We start from the raw sequence: 18,824 nt of genomic DNA, 5'->3' as shown, positions 1-18,824 counted from the left end.
TCCTTCCCCCTCAAGTTTGTTTTGTTGCTTGCAGAGAGAGGCTGTGTCATTCTTTATTATATCTCTAGTGCCAAAATGCTTTGACATGTATTTTTGAATGAAGTTCAATAAGAATAGTAAAACTTCACCCCCACCCCAGGCTAATAAAGACTTTTATTTTAAACTTTTAGAGATCCTGAACTTTCAACTGTTTGTCGGAAGTCTGATACATTAATATTATATCCAGGGGCTGACGCTGCTAATTTGGAAGAATTTATATTAGATTCTCCTATTTATCCTTCCACAATCATCATCATCGATGGTACGTGGAGCCAGGCTAAGGACATTTTCTACAAGAATTCCTTGTTCCGACTGCCTAAACAGGTAAACTAGTATTTTAACATAGAGTAAATACAAATGTATAGTTATACATGTAGTATGTATTTTCTGTGAGAGGACACACATATGCGTTTATATATGACTTTGATGGTGTTTAGATATGTGAATGTATGTACAGAGGTATGTATATGCTTGTGTGTATGTTTTATATGTAAGTAGAAAATTTCAAATTTGTCCTTCTTTGTCAATTACTACCATCAAATTTCACCATAGTTTAGGCATTTAGCTGTATTAAAAGTTTCTCAGACATTTAATCAGAGCAGTGTAAGGATTATTTATTTCTATGTGTATTAATGTTTTTGTTAAGAAGTGTTATGTTTAAATATTTTTGGGATACTAAATTACTTTGTTCTTATTAGGCATGACTGAGCTTTTATGAAATACTTTTTTTGTCATTCATCATTATAATCATATGGTTTATCCTTCAATTTGTTGATGTAATTGACGATGATACATTTCCTAATGTGGGACTGTTCTTGTGTTATTAGAATGAACTCTACTGGGTCATATTGTACTATCCTTTTGATATATTACAGAAGCTTATATTTTATTTAATGACATTAAATTATAATTTATATATTTTATGTACTTTTATTATAATATTTGGGTACTAAGATAATGGTAACTTCACCAAATAAGTAGGAGAGATTTTAATATTTTTCTATGGCTTGGAATAGTTTAAATAATAGTTAACCTAACTTCATTTAGGTGAACTTGAGGTGCTGCCATTTTGTTGTATATGTACAGGATGGTGAGCTGGGAAGCCTTTGTCACGAACCTATGGTACCTATTTCAACTGCCCCCTAAATGACTCCTTCCTGAATTTGTTTTCCTTGGGGGAGGGGGTATGGATTGTACAATGAATAAGAAGTATTAATTTTTTTAAAGATAAATTGACTTTGAAGATATAAAAAGTTCACTGCAAGAAATAAAAATTGTGAATGAAGAAAAAAAAAATAGTTTTGCTCCTTAACAATTACATGGAACTCTATGGTGAAGCCACCTGATACTGGTCTCTTTAAAAATGGTAACTTTAAAACCCTTCTTTCAAACTCTTTTATGAAAATTATTCAAGCTTTCTACTTCTATTTGCTTCAGTTTTTAATAGTTTATCTTTTCTGGAGAATTATTCCTTTCCCTTGGGTTAACAAATTGTTTGCCATATACCTATATATTCTTTTTTTTTTTTTTTTTTTTGACACATTGTCTTATTTTATTCAAATAGCAGTCTGCTCACACATGGTCCAAGAACACCCAAATAACAAAGCAAAGATTGGTCTTCAAACATTATAGCCAATGATGCCACGCTTGCCTATGATCTCGCCAACATAAAACCACATCCACACCTCAGTGGCCACCAAACCATTCAGTAGAGCTTCCTTAACTGTGAGCTGTTTGAAGCTACCAGTTTGAGCACTATTGATAATTTTTTTCAAGCTCTGAATAGCTGTAGGGATCTCAGCAGGGGTTGGAGGAACCAGCTCAACCTTGGCATAGTGCCAAAATGTGGCCAATCGAGGCTTCGAGTAAGTCACAGCAGCGCTGACCAGCGCCGGGGCCTTCTCCGCGAGGTTACGAACAAACTGGGCCATGGTTCTAGGACGGAAAGCCCGTCGCCCCGACTGGCCGGCTGAATGTCACCCTCCCCTATATATTCTTAAGTACTTATTTTAATTTCTTCTGGATGTTTCCCTTTTTTTTTTCTAATCATACACACACACACACACACCCACACACTTTTTTTCCCCATGAACAGACTCAAGAGGGGTTTCCCTGTTTATTGAGCTTTTAGAAGTATTAGCCTTTAGATTGTTTTAATGGCTATTAAACTTTATTCTTACTTCATCAATTTGAACTTTTACCTTGATCAATTTATTTTACCTTTTTCAGCTAAATTATTTTTTCTGATTTTGTAAGATTTGTGCTACAAGTACTATGTTTCTTTATTAAGATTAGTGAGTTTCTTCTTTAATAATAAAGGGAAAGAAGACTGTAATGTTTCTTCTTAGTATAATTGTCATTGTATCCTATAGTTTTGGATTGATGTGTTTTTGTATCTATAGCATTGATATAATTTGTAATTTGTTTTGATTTCTTTCTACCCATGGATTATCAGAGTTCTTAATTCTCAAGTGTTATAACATTTTTGTAAATATTTTTATTTCTTATTTTGTTGGATCATGATAAAATAACATTGCCAACAATATTGTGAATAATTTTATGATTTTTATGAGGGTAAGTACATGGCAAATTTTTGTGCATGTTCTATGAATATAAAAAATTTACCTTCTCTATTTAGCAATGAAAGTGTTTACATTTTTTTAGAGTTTGTTATTTGCGGTTTTACTTTATGCTTTTATTTTTGGCATGCTTGGGCTATTTTATATTGAAAAAGGTATATGGAAGGCTTCTATTTGTGTGTTTTTAATGAAGTTATTCCTACATTTTCTTCTTTTCAAATTTATTTATTTTATTTATTTATGTTTGGCTGTATTGGGTCTTCGTTGCTGCGCGCGGGCTTTCTCTAGTTGAGGTGAGTGGGGGGTATTCTTTGTTGCGGTGCGTGGGCTTCTCATTGCAGTGGCTTCTCTTGTTGCAGAGTGCAGGCTCTAGGTGCAGGAGCTTCAGTAGTTGTGGCATGCGGGCTTAGTAGTTGTGGCTTATGGGCTGTAGAGCACAGGCTCAGTAGTTGTGGTCCCTGGACTTAGTTGCTCCACGGCATGTAGGATCTTCCCGGACCAGGGCTCGAACCCGTGTCCCCTGCATTGGCAAGTGGATTCTTAACTACTGCACCACCAGGGAAGCCCCCTTTTTTTTTTTCTTCTACATTTTCAATAGTTTTTGTGTTATGTATTTTTTTTAACATTTTATTGGAGTGTAATTGCTTTACAATGGTGTGTTAGTTTCTGCTTTGTAGCAAAGTGAATCAGCTATACATATACATATTTTCCCATATCTCCTCCCTCTTGCGTCTCCCTCCCACCCTCCCTATCCCACCCCTCTAGGTGGTCACAAAGCACCGAGCTGATCTCCTTGTACTATGCGGCTGCTTCCCACTAGCTATCTATTTTACATTTGGTAGTGTGTATATGTCCATGCCACTCTCTCACTTTGTCCCAGCTTACCCTTTCCCCTCCCCGTGTCCTCAAGTCCGTTCTCTACGTCTGCGTTTTTATTCCTGTCCTGCCCCTAGGTTCTTCAGAACCATTTTTTTTTTGAATTCCATATATATGTGTTAGCATACGATATTTATTTTTCTCTTTCTGACTTACTTCACTCTGTATGACAGTCTCTAGGTCCATCCACCTCACTACAAATGACTCAATTTCATTTCTTTTTATGGTTGAGTAATATTCTATTGTATATATGTGCCACATCTTCTTTATCGATTCATCTGTCGATGAACACTTAGGTTGCTTCCATGTCCTGGCTATTGAAAATAGAGTTGCAATGAGCATTGTGGTACATGACTCTTTTTGAATTATGGTTTTCTCAGGGTATATGCCCAGTAGTGGGAATGCTGGGTCCTATGGTAGTTCTATTTTTAGTTTTTTAAGGAACCTCCATACTGTTCTCCATAGTGACTGTATTGCTTTACATTCCCACCAACAGTGCAAGAGGGTTCCCATTTCTCCACACCCTCTCCAGCATTTATTGTTTGTAGAAGTTTTGATGATGGCCATTCTGACTGGTGTGAGGTGATACCTCATTGTAGTTTTGATTTGCATTTCTCTAATGATTAGTGATGTTGAGCATCCTTTCATGTGTTTGTTGGCAATCTGTATATCTTCTTTGGAGAAATGTCTATTTAGGTCTTCTGCCCATGTTTGGATTGGGTTGTTTGTTTTTTTGATGTTGAGCTGCATGAGCTGCTTGTAAATTTTGGAGATTAATCCTTTGTCAGTTGCTTCATTTGCAAATATTTTCTCCCATTCTGAGGGTTGTCTTTTCATCTTGTTTATGTTTTCCTTTGCTGTGCAAAACCTTTTAAGTTTCATTAGGTCCCATTTGTTTTTGTTTTTATTTCCATTTTTCTAGGAAGTGGGTGAAAAAGGATCTTGCTGTGATTTATGTCATAGAGTGTTCTGCCTATGTTTTCCTCTAAGAGTTTGATAGTGTCTGGCCTTACATTTAGGTCTTTAATCCACTTGGAGTTGATTTTTGTGTATGGTGTTAGGGAGTGTTCTAATTTCATTCTTTTACATGTAGCTGTCCAGTTTTGCCAGCACCACTTATTGAAGAGACTGTATATTCTCCATTGTATATTCTTGCCCCCTTTATCAAAGATAAGGTGACCATATGTGCATGGGTTTATCTCTGGGCTTTCTATCCTGTTCCATTGATCTATATTTCTGTTTTTGTGCCAGTATCATACTGTCTTGGTTACTGTAGCTTTGTAGTATAGTCTGAAGTCAGGGAGTCTGATTCCTCCAGCTCCGTTTTTCTTTCTCAATATGGCTTTGGCTATTCGGGGTCTTTTGTGTTTCCATACAAATTGTGAAATTTTTTGCTCTAGTTCTGTAAAAAGTGCCATTGGGAGTTTGATAGGCATTGCATTGAATCTGTAGATTGCTTTGGGTAGTATAGTCATTTTGATAATGTTGGTTCTTCCAATCCAAGAGCCTTGGATATTTCTCCATCTGTTTGTATCATCTTTAATTTCTTTCATCATTGTTTTATAGTTTTCTGCATACAGGTCTTTTGTCTCCTTGAGGTAGGTTTATTCCTAGGTATTTTATTCTTTTTGTTGCAATAGTAAATGGGAGTGTTTCCTTAATTTTTCTTTCAGATTTTTCATTAGTGTATAGGAATGCAAGAGATTTCTGTGCATTAATTTTGTAGCCTGCTAGTTTACCAAATTCATTGATCTGCTATAGTAGTTTTCTGGTAGCATCTTTAGGATTCTCTATGTATAGTATCATGTCATCTGCAAACAGTGACAGTTTTACTTCTTCTTTTCCAATTTGTATTCCTTTTATTTCTTTTTCATCTCTGATTGCTGTGGCTAAAACTTCCAAAACTATGTTGAATAATAGTGGTGAGAGTGGACAACCTTGTCTTGTTCCTGATCTTAGAGGAAATGGTTTCAGTTTTTTACCATTGAGAAGGATGTTGGCTGTGGGTTTGTCATACATGGCCTTTATTATGTTAAGGGAAGTTCCCACTATGCCTACTTTCTGGAGAGTTTTTATCATAAATAGGTGTTGAATTTTATCAAAAAGTTTTTCTGCATCTATTGAGATGATCATATGGTTTTTCTCCTTCAATTTTTTAATATGGTTTATCACATTGATTGATTTGCATAAATTGAAGAATCCTTGCATTCCTGGGATAAACTCCATTTGATCATGGTGTGTGATCCGTTTAATATGCTGTTGGATTCTGTTTGCTAGTATTTTGTTGACGATTTTTGCATCTGTGTTCATCAGTGATATTGCCCTGTAGTTTTCTTTCTTTGTGACATCTTTACCTTGTTCTGGTTTCGGGGTGATGGTGGCCTCGTAGAATGAGTTTGGGAGTGTTCCTCTCTCTGCTATATTTTGGAAGAGTTTGAGAAGGATAGGTGTTGGCTCTTCTCTAAATGTTTGATGGAATTCGCCTGTGAAGCCATCTGGTCCTGGGGTTTTGTTTGTTGGAAGATTTTTAATCACAGTTTCAATTTCATTACTTATGATTGGTCTGTTTATATTTTCTGTTTCTTCCTGGTTCAGTCTCAGAAGGTTGTGCTTTTCTAAGAATTTGTCCATTTCTTCCAGGTTGTCCATTTTATTGGCATAGAGTTGCATGTAGTAATCTCTTGTGATCCTTTGTATTTCTGCGCTGTCAGTTGTTACTTCTTTTTCATTTCTAATTCTGTTGATTTGAGTCTTCTCCCTTTTTTTCTTGATGAGTCTGGCTAATGGTTTATCAATTTTGTTTATCTTCTCCAAGAACCAGCTTTTAGTTTTATTGATCTTTGTATCGTTTCCTTCATTTCTTTTTCATTTATTTCTGATCTGATCTTTATGACTTCTTTCCTTCTGCTAACTTTGGGTCTTTTTTCTTCTTTCTCTGATTGCTTTAGGTGTAAGGTTAGGTTGTTTATTTGAGATGTTTCTTGTTTCTGGAGGTAGGATTATTGCTATAAACTTCCCTCTTAGAACTGCTTTTGCTGCATCCCGTAGGTTTTGGGTTGTCGTGTTTTCCTTGTCATTTGTTTCTAGGTATTTTTTGATTTCCTCTTTGATTTCTTCAGTGATTAAGTAGTAATATTATTAAGTAGTGTATTGTTTAGCCGCCATGTGTTTGTAGTTTTTACAGGTTTTTTCCTGTAATTGTTATCTAGTCATATAGCACTGTGGTCAGAAAAGATACTTGATACTATTTCAATTTTCCTAAATTTACCAAGGCTTGATTTGTGGCCCAAGATATGATCTATCCTGGAGAATGTTCCATGAGTACTTGAGAAGAAAGTGTATTCAGTTGTTTTTGGAGGGAATGCCCTATAAGTATCAATTAAGTCCATCTTGTTTAATGTATCATTTAAAGCTTGTGTTTCCTTATTTATTTTCATTTTGGATGATATGTCCTTGGTGAAAGTGGGGTGTTAAAGTGCCCTAATATTATTGTGTTACTGTCGATTTCCCCTTTTATGGCTGTTAGCATTTGCCTTATATATTGAGGTGCTCCTATGTTGAGTGCATGAGTATTTACAATTGTTATATCTTCTTCTTGGATTGATCCCTTGATCATTATGTAGTGTCCTTCTTTGTCTCTTGTAATAGTCTTTATTTTAAAGTCTATTTTGTCTGATATGAGAATTGCTACTCCAGCTTTCATCTGATTTCCATTTGCATGGAATATCTTTTCCCACCCTCTCATTTTCAGTCTGTACGTGTCCCTATGTCTGAAGTGGGTCTCTTGTAGAGAGCATATACACAGGTCTTGTTTTTGTATCCGTTCAGCCAGTCTGTGTCTTTTGGTGGGAGCATTTAATCCCTTTACATTTAAGGTAATTATCAATATGTATGTTCCTGTTACCAGTTTATTGTTTTGGGTTTGTTGTTGTAGGTCTTGTTCTTCTCTTGTGTTTCCTGACTAGAGAAGTTCCTTTAGCATTTGTTGTAGAGCTGGTTTGGGGGTGCTGAATTCTCTTAGCTTTTGCTTGTCTGTAAAGGTTTTAATTTCTCTGTCGAATCTGAATGAGATCCTTGCTGGGTAGAGTAATCTTGGTTGTAGGTTTTCGCCTTTCATCACTTTAAATATGTTCTGCCACTCCCTTCTGGCTTGCAGAGTTTCTGCTGAAAGATCAGCTGTTAACCTTATGGGGATTTCCGTATATGTTATTTGTTGTTTTTCCCTTGCTGCTTTTAATATTTTTTCTTTGTCTTTAATTTTTGCCAATTTGAAACTGTGTGTCTCGGTGTTTATCCTTTTATAGGATAAAAGGGTTTATCCTTTTATGGGATAAAAGCGTTTATCCTTTTATGGGACTCTCTGCGCTTCCTGGACTTCATTGACTATTTCCTTTCCCACGTTAGGGAAGTTTTCAACTATAATCTTTTCAAATATTTTCTCATTCCCTTTCTTTTTCTCTACTTCTGGGACCCCTATAATTCGAATGTTGGTGCGTTTAGTGTTGTCCCAGAGGTCTCTGAGACTGTCCTCAATTCTTTTCATTCTTTTTTCTTTATTCTGCTCTGTTGGTAGTTATTTCCACTCTTTTATCTTCCAGCTCACTTATCCGTTCTTCTGACTCAGTTATTCTGCTATTGATTCCTTCTAGAGAATTTTAATTTCATTTTTGAGTTGTTCATCATTGTTTGTTTTCTCTTTAGTTCTTCTAGGTCCTCGTTAAACGTTTATTGTATTTTCTCCATTCTATTTCCAAGATTTTGGATCATGTTTACTGTCATTACTCTGAATTCTTTTTCAGGTAGACTGCCTATTTCCTCTTCATTTGTTTGGTCTGGTGGGTTTTTACCTTGCTCCTTCATCTGCTGTGTGTTTCTGTTTTCTCATTTTGCTTAACTTACTGTGTTTAGGGTCTCCTTTTCTCAGGCTGCCTGTTCGTAGTTCCTGTTCTTTTTGGTGTCTGCCCCCCGTGGCTAAGGTTGGTTCAGTGGGTTGTGTAGGCTTCATGGTGGAGGGGACTGGTGCCTGTGTTGTGATGGATGAGGCTGGATCTTGTCTTTCTGGTGGACAGGACCGTGTCCAGTGGTGTGTTTTTTGGTGTCTGTGGCCTTATTATGATTTCAGGTAGCCTCTCTGCTAATGGGTTGTGTTGTGTTCCTGTCTTGCTAGTTGTTTGGCATAGGGTGTCCAGCACTGTAGATTGCTGGTTGTTGAGTGGAACTGAGTCTTAGCGTTGAGATGGAGATCTCTGGGAGAGCTTTTGCCGTTTGATATTACGTGGAGCTGGGAGGTCTCTGGTGGAGCAATGTCCTGAACTTGGCTTTCCCACCTCTGGCGCAGGCCTGACACATGGCCGGAGCACCAAGACCTTGTCAGCCACATGGCCATGTACGTGGGGAGTTTCTTGCCTTCTGGGAATTCTGAGGTCTTCTGCCAGCGTTCAGTAGGTATTCTGTAGGAGTTGTTCCACATGTAGATTTATTTCTGATGTATTTGTGGGGAGGACGGTGATCTCCACGTCTTATTCCTCCACCATGTTGAAGGTCTCCCTTGTGTTATGTATTTATCTACTCTCTTTTTGGGTTTATACAAGCCATGCACTTGGTGAAAAATAAATGTGAAACCCTGATTCTGAGATCTTAATCTCAAATTCTTCATAGTTTTCTTTCTCTTTGACTAAAATTTTGGCATGGTTTTTAGATGAGACTCAAATATGCATAACAGTTCCAAAATACAGTTAACATATTGAGTGCTTTGAATGGACCAGTCCCATTTCCAGGTGCTTTACATATATTACCTTATTTAATCTTTCTCCAAATCCCATGAGGTAAGTATTGTTATTAGTTAACAGATGAGGAAACTGAGGCTCAGAGATGTTAAATAATTTGCTTTAGAAAACCACAGTACTTCATAGTAGAATTGCAATTTGAACCCATCTAGTTTAGAGCCAAAGCCTCTGCTCTTAAACAAAGTAGTATCCCTCTTCTAAAATGGAAATTTTCCATCCGGGATATTTACATATAATAGCTTCTGTAGGTTTATCTAACTTCTTTAGTCCCTGTGTTCTCAAGAACCAAATAAAAGGCATGCATGCTGTTAGAATGTAGCACATTCCAGGTAAAATTTTATGTTCACATTACATTTAGATATTTCTCAATATACAAAAAAAAGTTTGATGAAAGTGTTACATTTGTAAAACATTTTTGCAGATATTCGAAGTTTTTTTCTTTTTTGCATGGATATGCTACGTCTGCATCTCTAATCTTTCATTTTGTGGTAACTACATGACTACCACAGAAATGAAGTACATAGTCACATTAAAAAGATTAAAAGCTATTTTAAAAATGAAAATTCACCAAAACTATTTATCTCTTTTAAATTGAGTAGCAGATAAGGAAATAGGTAAATAATCTTCCTAGTCCTACCATGCCATACATTTCTATCTTCTTTTCCTCTTCTTCCTCTAGAAGCAAATATAGTCAGATATATATTAAACCTTTAAATGGGTATCTCACAACCAGAAGATAAAATAAAATGCTTAAAAGAAACATCAGATAGATTTGAGATGGGGGAAAATACCACCATAAACTAAAGTGAAATGGTGAATGGCTCTTGAGAAGAGTATGAATTAGAAAAACGCTTCATAAGCTTGGAGTTCTTAGAAATGAATAAGATAAAGTGAAAATCTCAAAAAGTGGGTCATAGATATAAAAACAAAGCTTGCAAATTGAAAATAAATGTACTTTTAAGGATCATCATTTACCCTAGTAATCATATGTCAACAAGATACTAAGTTGTAAACTTATATGCTGAAATAATTTCAAACTTAAAGAACAGTTTCAAGAATAATACAAAGATCCCTTAAATACCCTCAACTACTAACTTTGTTCCATATATGTTTATCATGCTCTCTCTCCATATAATTATGGTTTTCTGAACCTTTTGAGAGTAAGGCATAGATATCCAAGTTTTACTTTTTTAAAAATGTATTTATTTATTTATTTTTGAGTTTTATTTAATTTATTTTTTTATACAGCAGGTTCTTATTAGTTATCCATTTTATACATATTAGTGTATATATGTCAATCCCGATCTCCCAGTTCATCACACCACCACCACCCCCCCACCACTTTCCCCCCTTTGGTGTCCATACATGTGTTTTCTACATCTGTGTCTCAATATCTGCCCTGCAAACTGGTTCGTCTGTACCATTTCTTTAGGTTCCACATATATGCATTAATATACAATATTTGTTTTTCTCTTTCTGACTTACTTCACTCTGTATGATAGTCTCTAGATCTGTCCATGTCTCTACAGATGACTCAATTTCGTTCCTTTTTATGGCTGAGTAATATTCCATTGTATATATGTACCACATCTTCTTTATCCATTCGTCTGTCGATGGGCATTTAGGTTTCTTCCATGTCCTGTCTATTGTAAATAGTGCTGCAGTGAACATTGGTGTGCATGTGTCTTTTTGAATTATGGTTTTCTGTGGGTATATGCCCAGCAGTGGGATTGCTGAATCATATGGTATTTCTGTTTTTAGTTTTTTAAGGAACCTCCATACTGTTCTCCATAGTGACTGTATCAATTTACATTCCCACCAACAGTGCAAGAGGGTTCCCTTTTCTCCACACCCTCTCCAGCATTTGTTGTTTGTAGATTTTCTGATGATGCCCATTCTAACTGGTGTGAGGTGATAACCTCATTGTAGTTTTTTTTTTTTTTTAATTAATTAATTAATTTATTTATTTATTATTTATGGCTGTGTTGGGTCTTCGTTTCTGTTGCGAGGGCTTTCTCTAGTTGCGGCAAGTGGGGGCCACTCTTCACCGCGGTGCGCGGGCCTCTCACTATCGCGGCCTCTCTTGTTGCGGAGCACAGGCTCCAGACGCGCAGGCTCAGTAGTTGTGGCTCACGGGCCCAGCTGCTCCGCGGCATGTGGGATCTTCCCAGACCAGGGCTGGAACCTGTGTTCCCTGCATTAGCAGGCAGACTCTCAACCACTGCGCCACCAGGGAAGCCCTCATTGTAGTTTTGATTTGCATTTCTCTAATAATTAGTGATGTTGAGCAGGTTTTCATGTGCTTCTTGGCCATCTGTGTATCTTCTTTGGAGAAATGTCTATTTAGGTCTTCTGTGCATTTTTTGATTGGGTTGTTTGTTTCTTTTAATATTGAGCTGCATGAGCTGTTTATATATTTTGGAGATTAATCCTTTGTCTGTTGATTCGTTTGCAAATATTTTCTCCCATTCTGAGGGTTGTCTTTTAGTCCTGTTTGTAGTTCCCTTTGCTGTGCAAAAACTTTTAAGTTTCATTAGTTCCCAATTGTTTAGTTTTGTTTTTATTTCCATTACTCTAGGAGGTGAATCAGTAAAGATCTTGATGTGATTTATGTCAAAGAGTTGTTTCCTATCTTTTCCTCTAAGCGTTTTATACTGTCTGGTCTTACATTTAGGTCTCTAATCCATTTTGAGTTTATTTTTGTGTATGGTGTTAAGGAGTGTTCTAATTTCATTCTTTTACATGTAGCTCTCCAGTTTTCCGTGCACTGCTTACTGAAGTGACTGTCTTTTCTCCATTGTATATCCTTGCTTCCTTTGTCATAGATCAGTTGACCATAGATGTATGGGTTTATCTCTGGGCTTTCTATTCTGTTCCATTGATCTATATTTCTGTTTTTGTGCCAGTAGCATATTGTCTTGATTACTGCAGCTTTGTAGTATGGTCTGAAGTCAGGGAGTCTGATTCCTCCAGCTATGTTTTTTTCCCTCAAGACTGCTTTGGCTATTTGGGGTCCTTTGTGTCTCCATACAAATTTTAAGATTTTTTGTTCTAGTTCTGTAAAAAATGCCGTTGGTAGTTTGATAGGTATTGCATTGAATCTGTAGATTGCTTTGGGTAGTATAGTCATTTTCACAATATTGATTTTTCCAATCCAAGAACATGGTATATCTCTCCATCTGTTTGTATCATCTTTAATTTCTTTCATCAGTGTCTTATAGTTTTCTGCATACAGGTCTTTTGTCTCCCTAGGTAGGTTTATTCCTCAGTTTGTTATTCTTTTTTGTTACAGTGGTAAATGGGAGTGTTTCCTTAATTTCTCTTTCAGATTTTTCATCATTAGTTTATAGGAATGCAAGAGATTTCTGTGCATTAATTTTATATCCTGCCACTTTACCAAATTCATTGATTAGCTCTAGTAGTTTTCTGGTAGCATCTTTAGGACTCTCTATATATAGTATCATGTCATCTGCAAACAGTGACAGCTTTACTTCTTCTTTTCCGATTTGTAATCCTTTAATTTCTTTTTCTTCTCTGATTGCCGTGGCTAGGACTTCCAAAACTATGTTGAATAATAGTGGTGAGAGTGGACAACCTTGTCTTGTTCCTGATCTTAGAGGAAATGCTTTCAGTTTTTCACCATTGAGAGTGATGTTTGCTGTGGGTTTGTCATATATGGCTTTTATTATTTTGAGGTAGGTTCCCTCTGTGCCCACTTTCTGGAGAGTTTTTATCATAAATGGGTGTTGAATTTTGTCAGATCCTTTTTCTGCATCTATTGAGATGACCATATGGTTTTTTTTTCTTCAATTTGTTACTATGGTGTATCACATTGATTAATTTGTGTATATTGACAAATCCTTGCATCCCTGGGATAAATCCCACTTGATCATGGTGTATGATCCTTTTAATGTGTTGTTGGATACTGTTTGCTAGTATTTTGTTGAGGATTTTTGCATCTATATTCATGAGTGATATTGTTCCGTAATTTTCTTTTTTTGTAATATCTTTGTCTGGTTTTGGTATCAGGTTGAGGGTGGCCTCATAGAATGAGTTTGGGAGTGTTCCTTCCTCTTCAGTTTTTTGGAAGAGTTTGAGAAGGATGGATGTTAGCTCTTCTCTAAATGTTTGGTAGAATTCACCTGTGAAGCCATCTGCTCCTGGACGTTTGTTTGTTGGAAGATTTTTAATCACAGTTTCAATTTCATTACTTGTGATTGGTCTGTTCATATATTCTGTTTCTTCCTGGTTCAGTCTTGGAAGGTTGTACCTTTCTAAGAATTTGTCCATTTCTTCCAGGTTGTCCATTTTATTGGCATAGAGTTGCTTGCAGTAGTCTCTTAGGATGCTTTGTATTTCTGCGGTGTCTAACTTCTTTTTCATTTCTAATTTTATTGATTTGAGTCTTCCCCCTCTTTTTCTTGATGAGTCTGGCTAATGGTTTATCCATTTTGTTTATCTTCTCAAAGAACCAGGTTTTAGTTTTATTAATCTTTGCTATTGTTTTCTTTGTTTCTATTTCATTTATTTCTGCTCTGATCTTTATGATTTCTTTCCTTCTGCTAACTTTGGGTTTTGTTTGCTCTTCTTTCTCTAGTTCCTTTTGGTGTAAGGTTAGATTGTTTATTTGAGATGTTTGTTGTTTCTTGAGGTAGGATTTTATTGCTATAAACTTCCCTCTTTGAAGTGCTTTTGTTGCATCCCATGGGTTTTGGATCATCGTGTTTTCATTTTCATTTGTCTCTAGGCATTTTCTGATTTCCTCTCTGATTTCCTCAGTGATGTCTTGGTTATTTAGTAACGTATTGTTTAGCCTCCATGTGTTTGTGTTTGTTACGGTATTTTCCCTGTAATTGAATTCTAATCTCATAGCATTGTGGTCAGAAAAGATGCTTGATATGATTTCAGTTTTCTTAAATTTACTGAGGCTTAATTTGTGACCCAAGATGTGATCCATCCTGGAGAATGTTCCGTGCGCACTTGAGAAGAAAGTGCAATCTGCTGTTTTTGGATGGAATGTCCTATAAATATCAATTATATCTATTTGGTCTATTGTGTCATTTAAAGCTTGTGTTTTCTTATTAATTTTCTGTTTGTATGATCTGTCCATTAGTATATGTGAGGTGTTAAAGTCCACCACTATTATTGTGTTACTGTCGATTTTCTCTTTTACAGCTGTTAGCAGTTGCCTTATGTCTTGAGGTGCTCCTATGTTTGGTGCATATATATTTATAATTGTTATATCTTCTTTTTGGTTTGATCCCTTGATCATTATGTAGTGTCCTTCCTTGTCTCTTGTAACATTCTTTATTTTAAAGTCTGTTTTATCTGATATGAGTATAGCTACTCCAGCTTTCTTTTGATTTCCATTTGCATGGAATATCTTTTTCCATCCCCTCACTTTCTGTCTGTATGTGTCCGTAGGTCTGAAGTGGGTCTCTTGTAGATAGCATATATATGGGTCTTGTCTTTGTATCCATTCAGCAAGCCTGTGTCTTTTGGTTGGAGCAGTTAATCCATTCATGTTTAAGGTAATTATCGATATGTATGTTCCTATGACCATTTTCTTAATTGTTTTGGGTTTGTTTTTGTAGGTCCTTTTCTTCTCTTGTGTTTCCCACTTAGAGAAGTTCCTTTAGCATTTGTTGTAGAGCTGGTTTGGTGGTGCTGAATTCTCTTAGCTTTTGCTTGTCTGTAAAGCTTCTGATTTCTCCTTCAAATCTGAATGGGATCCTTGCCAGGTAGAGTAATCTTGGTTGTAGGTTCTTCCCTTTCATCACTTTAAGTATATCATGCCACACCCTTCTGGCTTGTAGAGTTTCTGCTGAGAAATCAGCTGGTAACCTTATGGGAGTTCCCTTGTACGTTATTTGTCGTTTTTCCCTTGCTGCTTTCAATAATTTTTCTTTGCCTTTAATTTTTGCCAATTTGATTACTGTGTGTCTCAGCCTGTTTCTCCTTGGGTTTATCCTGTATGGGACTCGCTGTGCTTCCTGGACTTGGGTGGCTATTTCCTTTCCCATGTTAGGGAAGTTTTCGACTATAATCTCTTCAAATATTTTCTCTGGTCCTTTCTCTCTCTCTTCTCCTTCTGGAACCCCTATAATGTGAATGTTGTTGTGTTTAATATTGTCCCAGAGGTCTCTTAGGCTGTCTTCATTTCTTTTCATTCTTTTTTCTTTATTCTGTTCCGCAGCAGTGAATTCTACCATTCTGTCTTCCAGGTCACTTATCCGTTCTTCTGCCTCATTTATTCTGCTATTGATTCCTTCTAATCTATTCTTCCTTTCAGTTATTGTATTGTTCATCTCTGTTTGTTCTTTAATTCTTCTAGGTCTTTGTTAAACATTTCTTACATCTTCTCGATCTTTGCCTCCATTCTTTTTCCAAGGTCCTGTATCATCTTCACTATCATTATTCTGAGTTCTTTTTCTGGAAGGTTGCCTATCTCCACTTCATTTAGTTGTTTTTCTGTGGTTTTATCTTGTTTATTCATCTGGTACATAGCCCTCTGCCTTTTCGTCTTGTCTGTCTTTGTGTGAATGTGGTTTTTGTTTCACAGGCTGCAGGATTGCAGTTCTTCTTCCCCAAGTTTTAGTTTTTGAAGTTGAAATTTTGCCAGCTCTAGCCCAGAAAGTTTATCTTTTCCTAAATTTTTTTTTGCTTGAAATAAAAAATAGTAATTTAAAACATGACATAATTTATAAAAGCTCATTTTATATATCTTGAGACAGTTTCATCTTAATGTATTTGGGAAATATGGGTCATTTAAAAAATAATACACAATAATATGCATGACTTTTTAGAATATCATACAGTATCCATCCGTCATATGTGAATATGGCTTAGTTAGTAAAGATATGTTTCTAGTTGTTGCAATAAAACAATGAAATCTGTATATTTACTCTTTCTAAAAAAAGCATTTGAATATATACTTTGTATATAAATTATATGTATAATATATACAATATAAATATATACTTTGTATATTTATATTTTGTATATTTATAAATGTATAATTTTTGTATATTTATAAATATAAATATATTTATATATAAATTTACAAAATAATTTTGTATATTTATAAATATAAATATATTTATATTTAAATATACACAGTATATCAATATATACTGTGTATATTTATATTTTGTATATCTTTGTATACTTTGTATATACAAAGAGAAATAGTAAGATGAATTGAAAAATGGATTGATTTTTGATGGTAACTATACACGTATCCTTAGACATCTATACAATTATAAAATGGTATTGATAATTGTAGTGATTTTATAGTAAGTTTTGAACTAATTTCTGTAACACTAAAAAAGTTTTAGTGTGTTTTTAGCATATCTTCTAATTCTTGAAAACTTTCCCATATCTGTGTGATGATTTTTAGTTAATTTGTAACTTTGTTTCTCAGCTTTTATGGAAAAAAATTTTTATTTTGTTACATAATAGACTTTCCTAGGTGCCCTGCTTTAATATATGCATACAAATAAGTGTATGTAACATGTCTCTCTCATGAGTAGTGACAGAAATTCAACTCAAACTAAACAAAAGGAAGTATATAGGTCATGTTACTGAGAAACTCATAATAGATAGGAATGGTCTCAGACTTGGCTGAACCTGGTTCTCAAGCAGCTCTGTTTTTCGGGTTTGATTCCCTTTGTATTGTTCTGATTTTCTCTTATTATGAATGGACTTCCTCCCTGCCACTGGAAGTTGTCTGTGGGAAGCAGCAGATTAGTCTCCTCCTGGTTTTATTTATCTTAATGGAAAGATGATTTCTCCTTCCCAGAGTAGAATCCTGGGTGGTCCTTTCGTTGGAGTTAGTGTGGATGGTGGTGCCATTACTGACAGAAGGGCCATAAGAATTAGGAAGAAGTTCCTTAGGGGACTTGGGCTGTTGCTGTCAGTAAGATGATTTAAAAGCATGAATGGGCAGACCAAAAACCCCATAGATAACTACAGTCCACTATACATCACTTGTTTACTTGTAAAGCATGCTTGTTTATGCTTTTCTTGGTTCATTCAAAGCTAGTGCTCTATATAAATATTTTAATAATTCTTTCTTACAGTCTTGTTCACCAAGTGAAAAGTAAAAATGAAAAAGGAAAATTTAATTTCTTGTCTAAGTTTCCCAAATCTATAACTAATATAGTTTAAGTTAATTAGGTTTTATTTCTAAATGTAATTTACTTGTCATTTTTTTACCACCCCCTCAATACACATATACCCATGTACCTGCTTTTTGCATAAATTTGTCTTAACTATTATTCTTAGTTTAGTTGATCTGTTTAGTTTCTGTAGTAGTATAAAATTTTTGCTTCAAATACATGAGAGAAAAAATTACAGAAAGAGAACACAAATCAGAATTAATGTCCAAAGTATTGATTTTTTTTTCCAAATAAGAAAGTAATCACATGTGAACTTCATGCTTACCTAATTGAGGAATGAAAGAATTGTAATGCAAACCCATTAACTTCGCCTCATTTTAATCTGAATTTCTAATATATCCAGACTATATGGCAATGAATGAATCTCTTCTCTCAGAAGAATTTTACACAGGAGACTCTTGACGTCTGCTAGGAGTAAGTCCAAGGTGAATATGGAAATGTTTGTAGAGGCTCCTGGCTTCCTTCATAAACTTATTTTCAGCCAGTGTTTTTATATCCTTGCTTTATTGCCTTTAAAACTTCCACTAAAGCTTAATTTCTCACTTGATAAGCAGAGCACTGTTGGGAGCACTCACTGGCTAAGATGTTTTCATAAAAACTTTTTCTTGTGTCTACATAGAGCTGTTAAGGACTGGTTTATGTTACATCTAATCTGTTGCCAAATTCAAATTCATCATTATCCTCAAAATTTTTTTTATTGAGGTATAATTGCCATATAACATTATATTAGTTTCAGGTGTACAGCATAATGATTTGATATTTGTATATTGCAAAGTGATCTCTACAGTAAGTCAAGTTAATATCCATCCCTATACATAGTTACAGATTTTTTTTTCTTGTGATGAGAACTTTTAAAATCTACTCTTCTTAGCAACTTTCAAATATACAATACAGTATTCTTAACTATAGTCATCATGCTGTACATTACATTGCCATGACTAATTTTATAACTGAAGTTTGTACCTTCACCCATTTTGCCTACCCCTTACCCCCCTACCTCTGGCAACCATTAGTTTGTTTTCTGTATCTACAAGCTTGATTTTTTTTTTTTAAACTTCACATACAAGTGAGATCCTACAGTATTTGTCTTTCTCTGTTCTCTGACTTATTTCACTTAGCATAATGCCCTCAAGATGCTTCCAAGTTGTCACAAATGGTAAGATCTCCTTTTTTATGGCCTAATAATATTCCATTGTATATACATATATTACATTTTCTTTATCCATTCATCCATTGATGGGAACTTAGTTTGTTTCCATATCTTGGTTGTTGTAAATAATGCTGCAGTGAACATGGGAGTGCAGATATCTTTTTTAGTTAGTGTTTTCATTTTCTTCAGATTATCCTTTTAGTTTTATGCAAAA

At 35.2% G+C, this 18,824-nt stretch overlaps 2 protein-coding genes across 2 annotated transcripts in view; one reads left to right on the top strand and one right to left on the bottom strand.

Moving 5' to 3' along the window:
- DTWD2 (DTW domain containing 2) overlaps nt 1-18,824 on the top strand; it is a 127,180-nt gene that overhangs the window by 31,695 nt on the left and 76,661 nt on the right. Inside the window, exon 4 of the mRNA XM_007180968.3 lies at nt 171-363. Within this exon, the coding sequence (XP_007181030.2) occupies nt 171-363 (193 nt within the window). The remainder of the gene's footprint in view (nt 1-170; nt 364-18,824) is intronic.
- LOC130706422 (ATP synthase subunit g, mitochondrial) lies at nt 1,568-2,019 on the bottom strand. The gene has a single exon (XM_057538391.1). The coding sequence runs from the start codon at nt 1,968-1,970 to the stop codon at nt 1,659-1,661; it is 312 nt and encodes a 103-aa protein (XP_057394374.1). The 5' UTR covers nt 1,971-2,019; the 3' UTR covers nt 1,568-1,658.

This window comes from Balaenoptera acutorostrata, chromosome 2, assembly GCF_949987535.1.
Source record: "Balaenoptera acutorostrata chromosome 2, mBalAcu1.1, whole genome shotgun sequence".
Lineage (NCBI taxonomy): Eukaryota > Metazoa > Chordata > Mammalia > Artiodactyla > Balaenopteridae > Balaenoptera > Balaenoptera acutorostrata.
The sequence above is the reverse complement of the archived record's forward strand: the minus strand, read 5'-3'. Positions and strand labels throughout refer to the sequence as shown.

Bases quoted from the DNA above. Each gene is read 5' to 3' on its own strand.
- LOC130706422 (XM_057538391.1), bottom strand. From the start codon at position 1,970: ATGGCCCAGTTTGTTCGTAACCTCGCGGAGAAGGCCCCGGCGCTGGTC.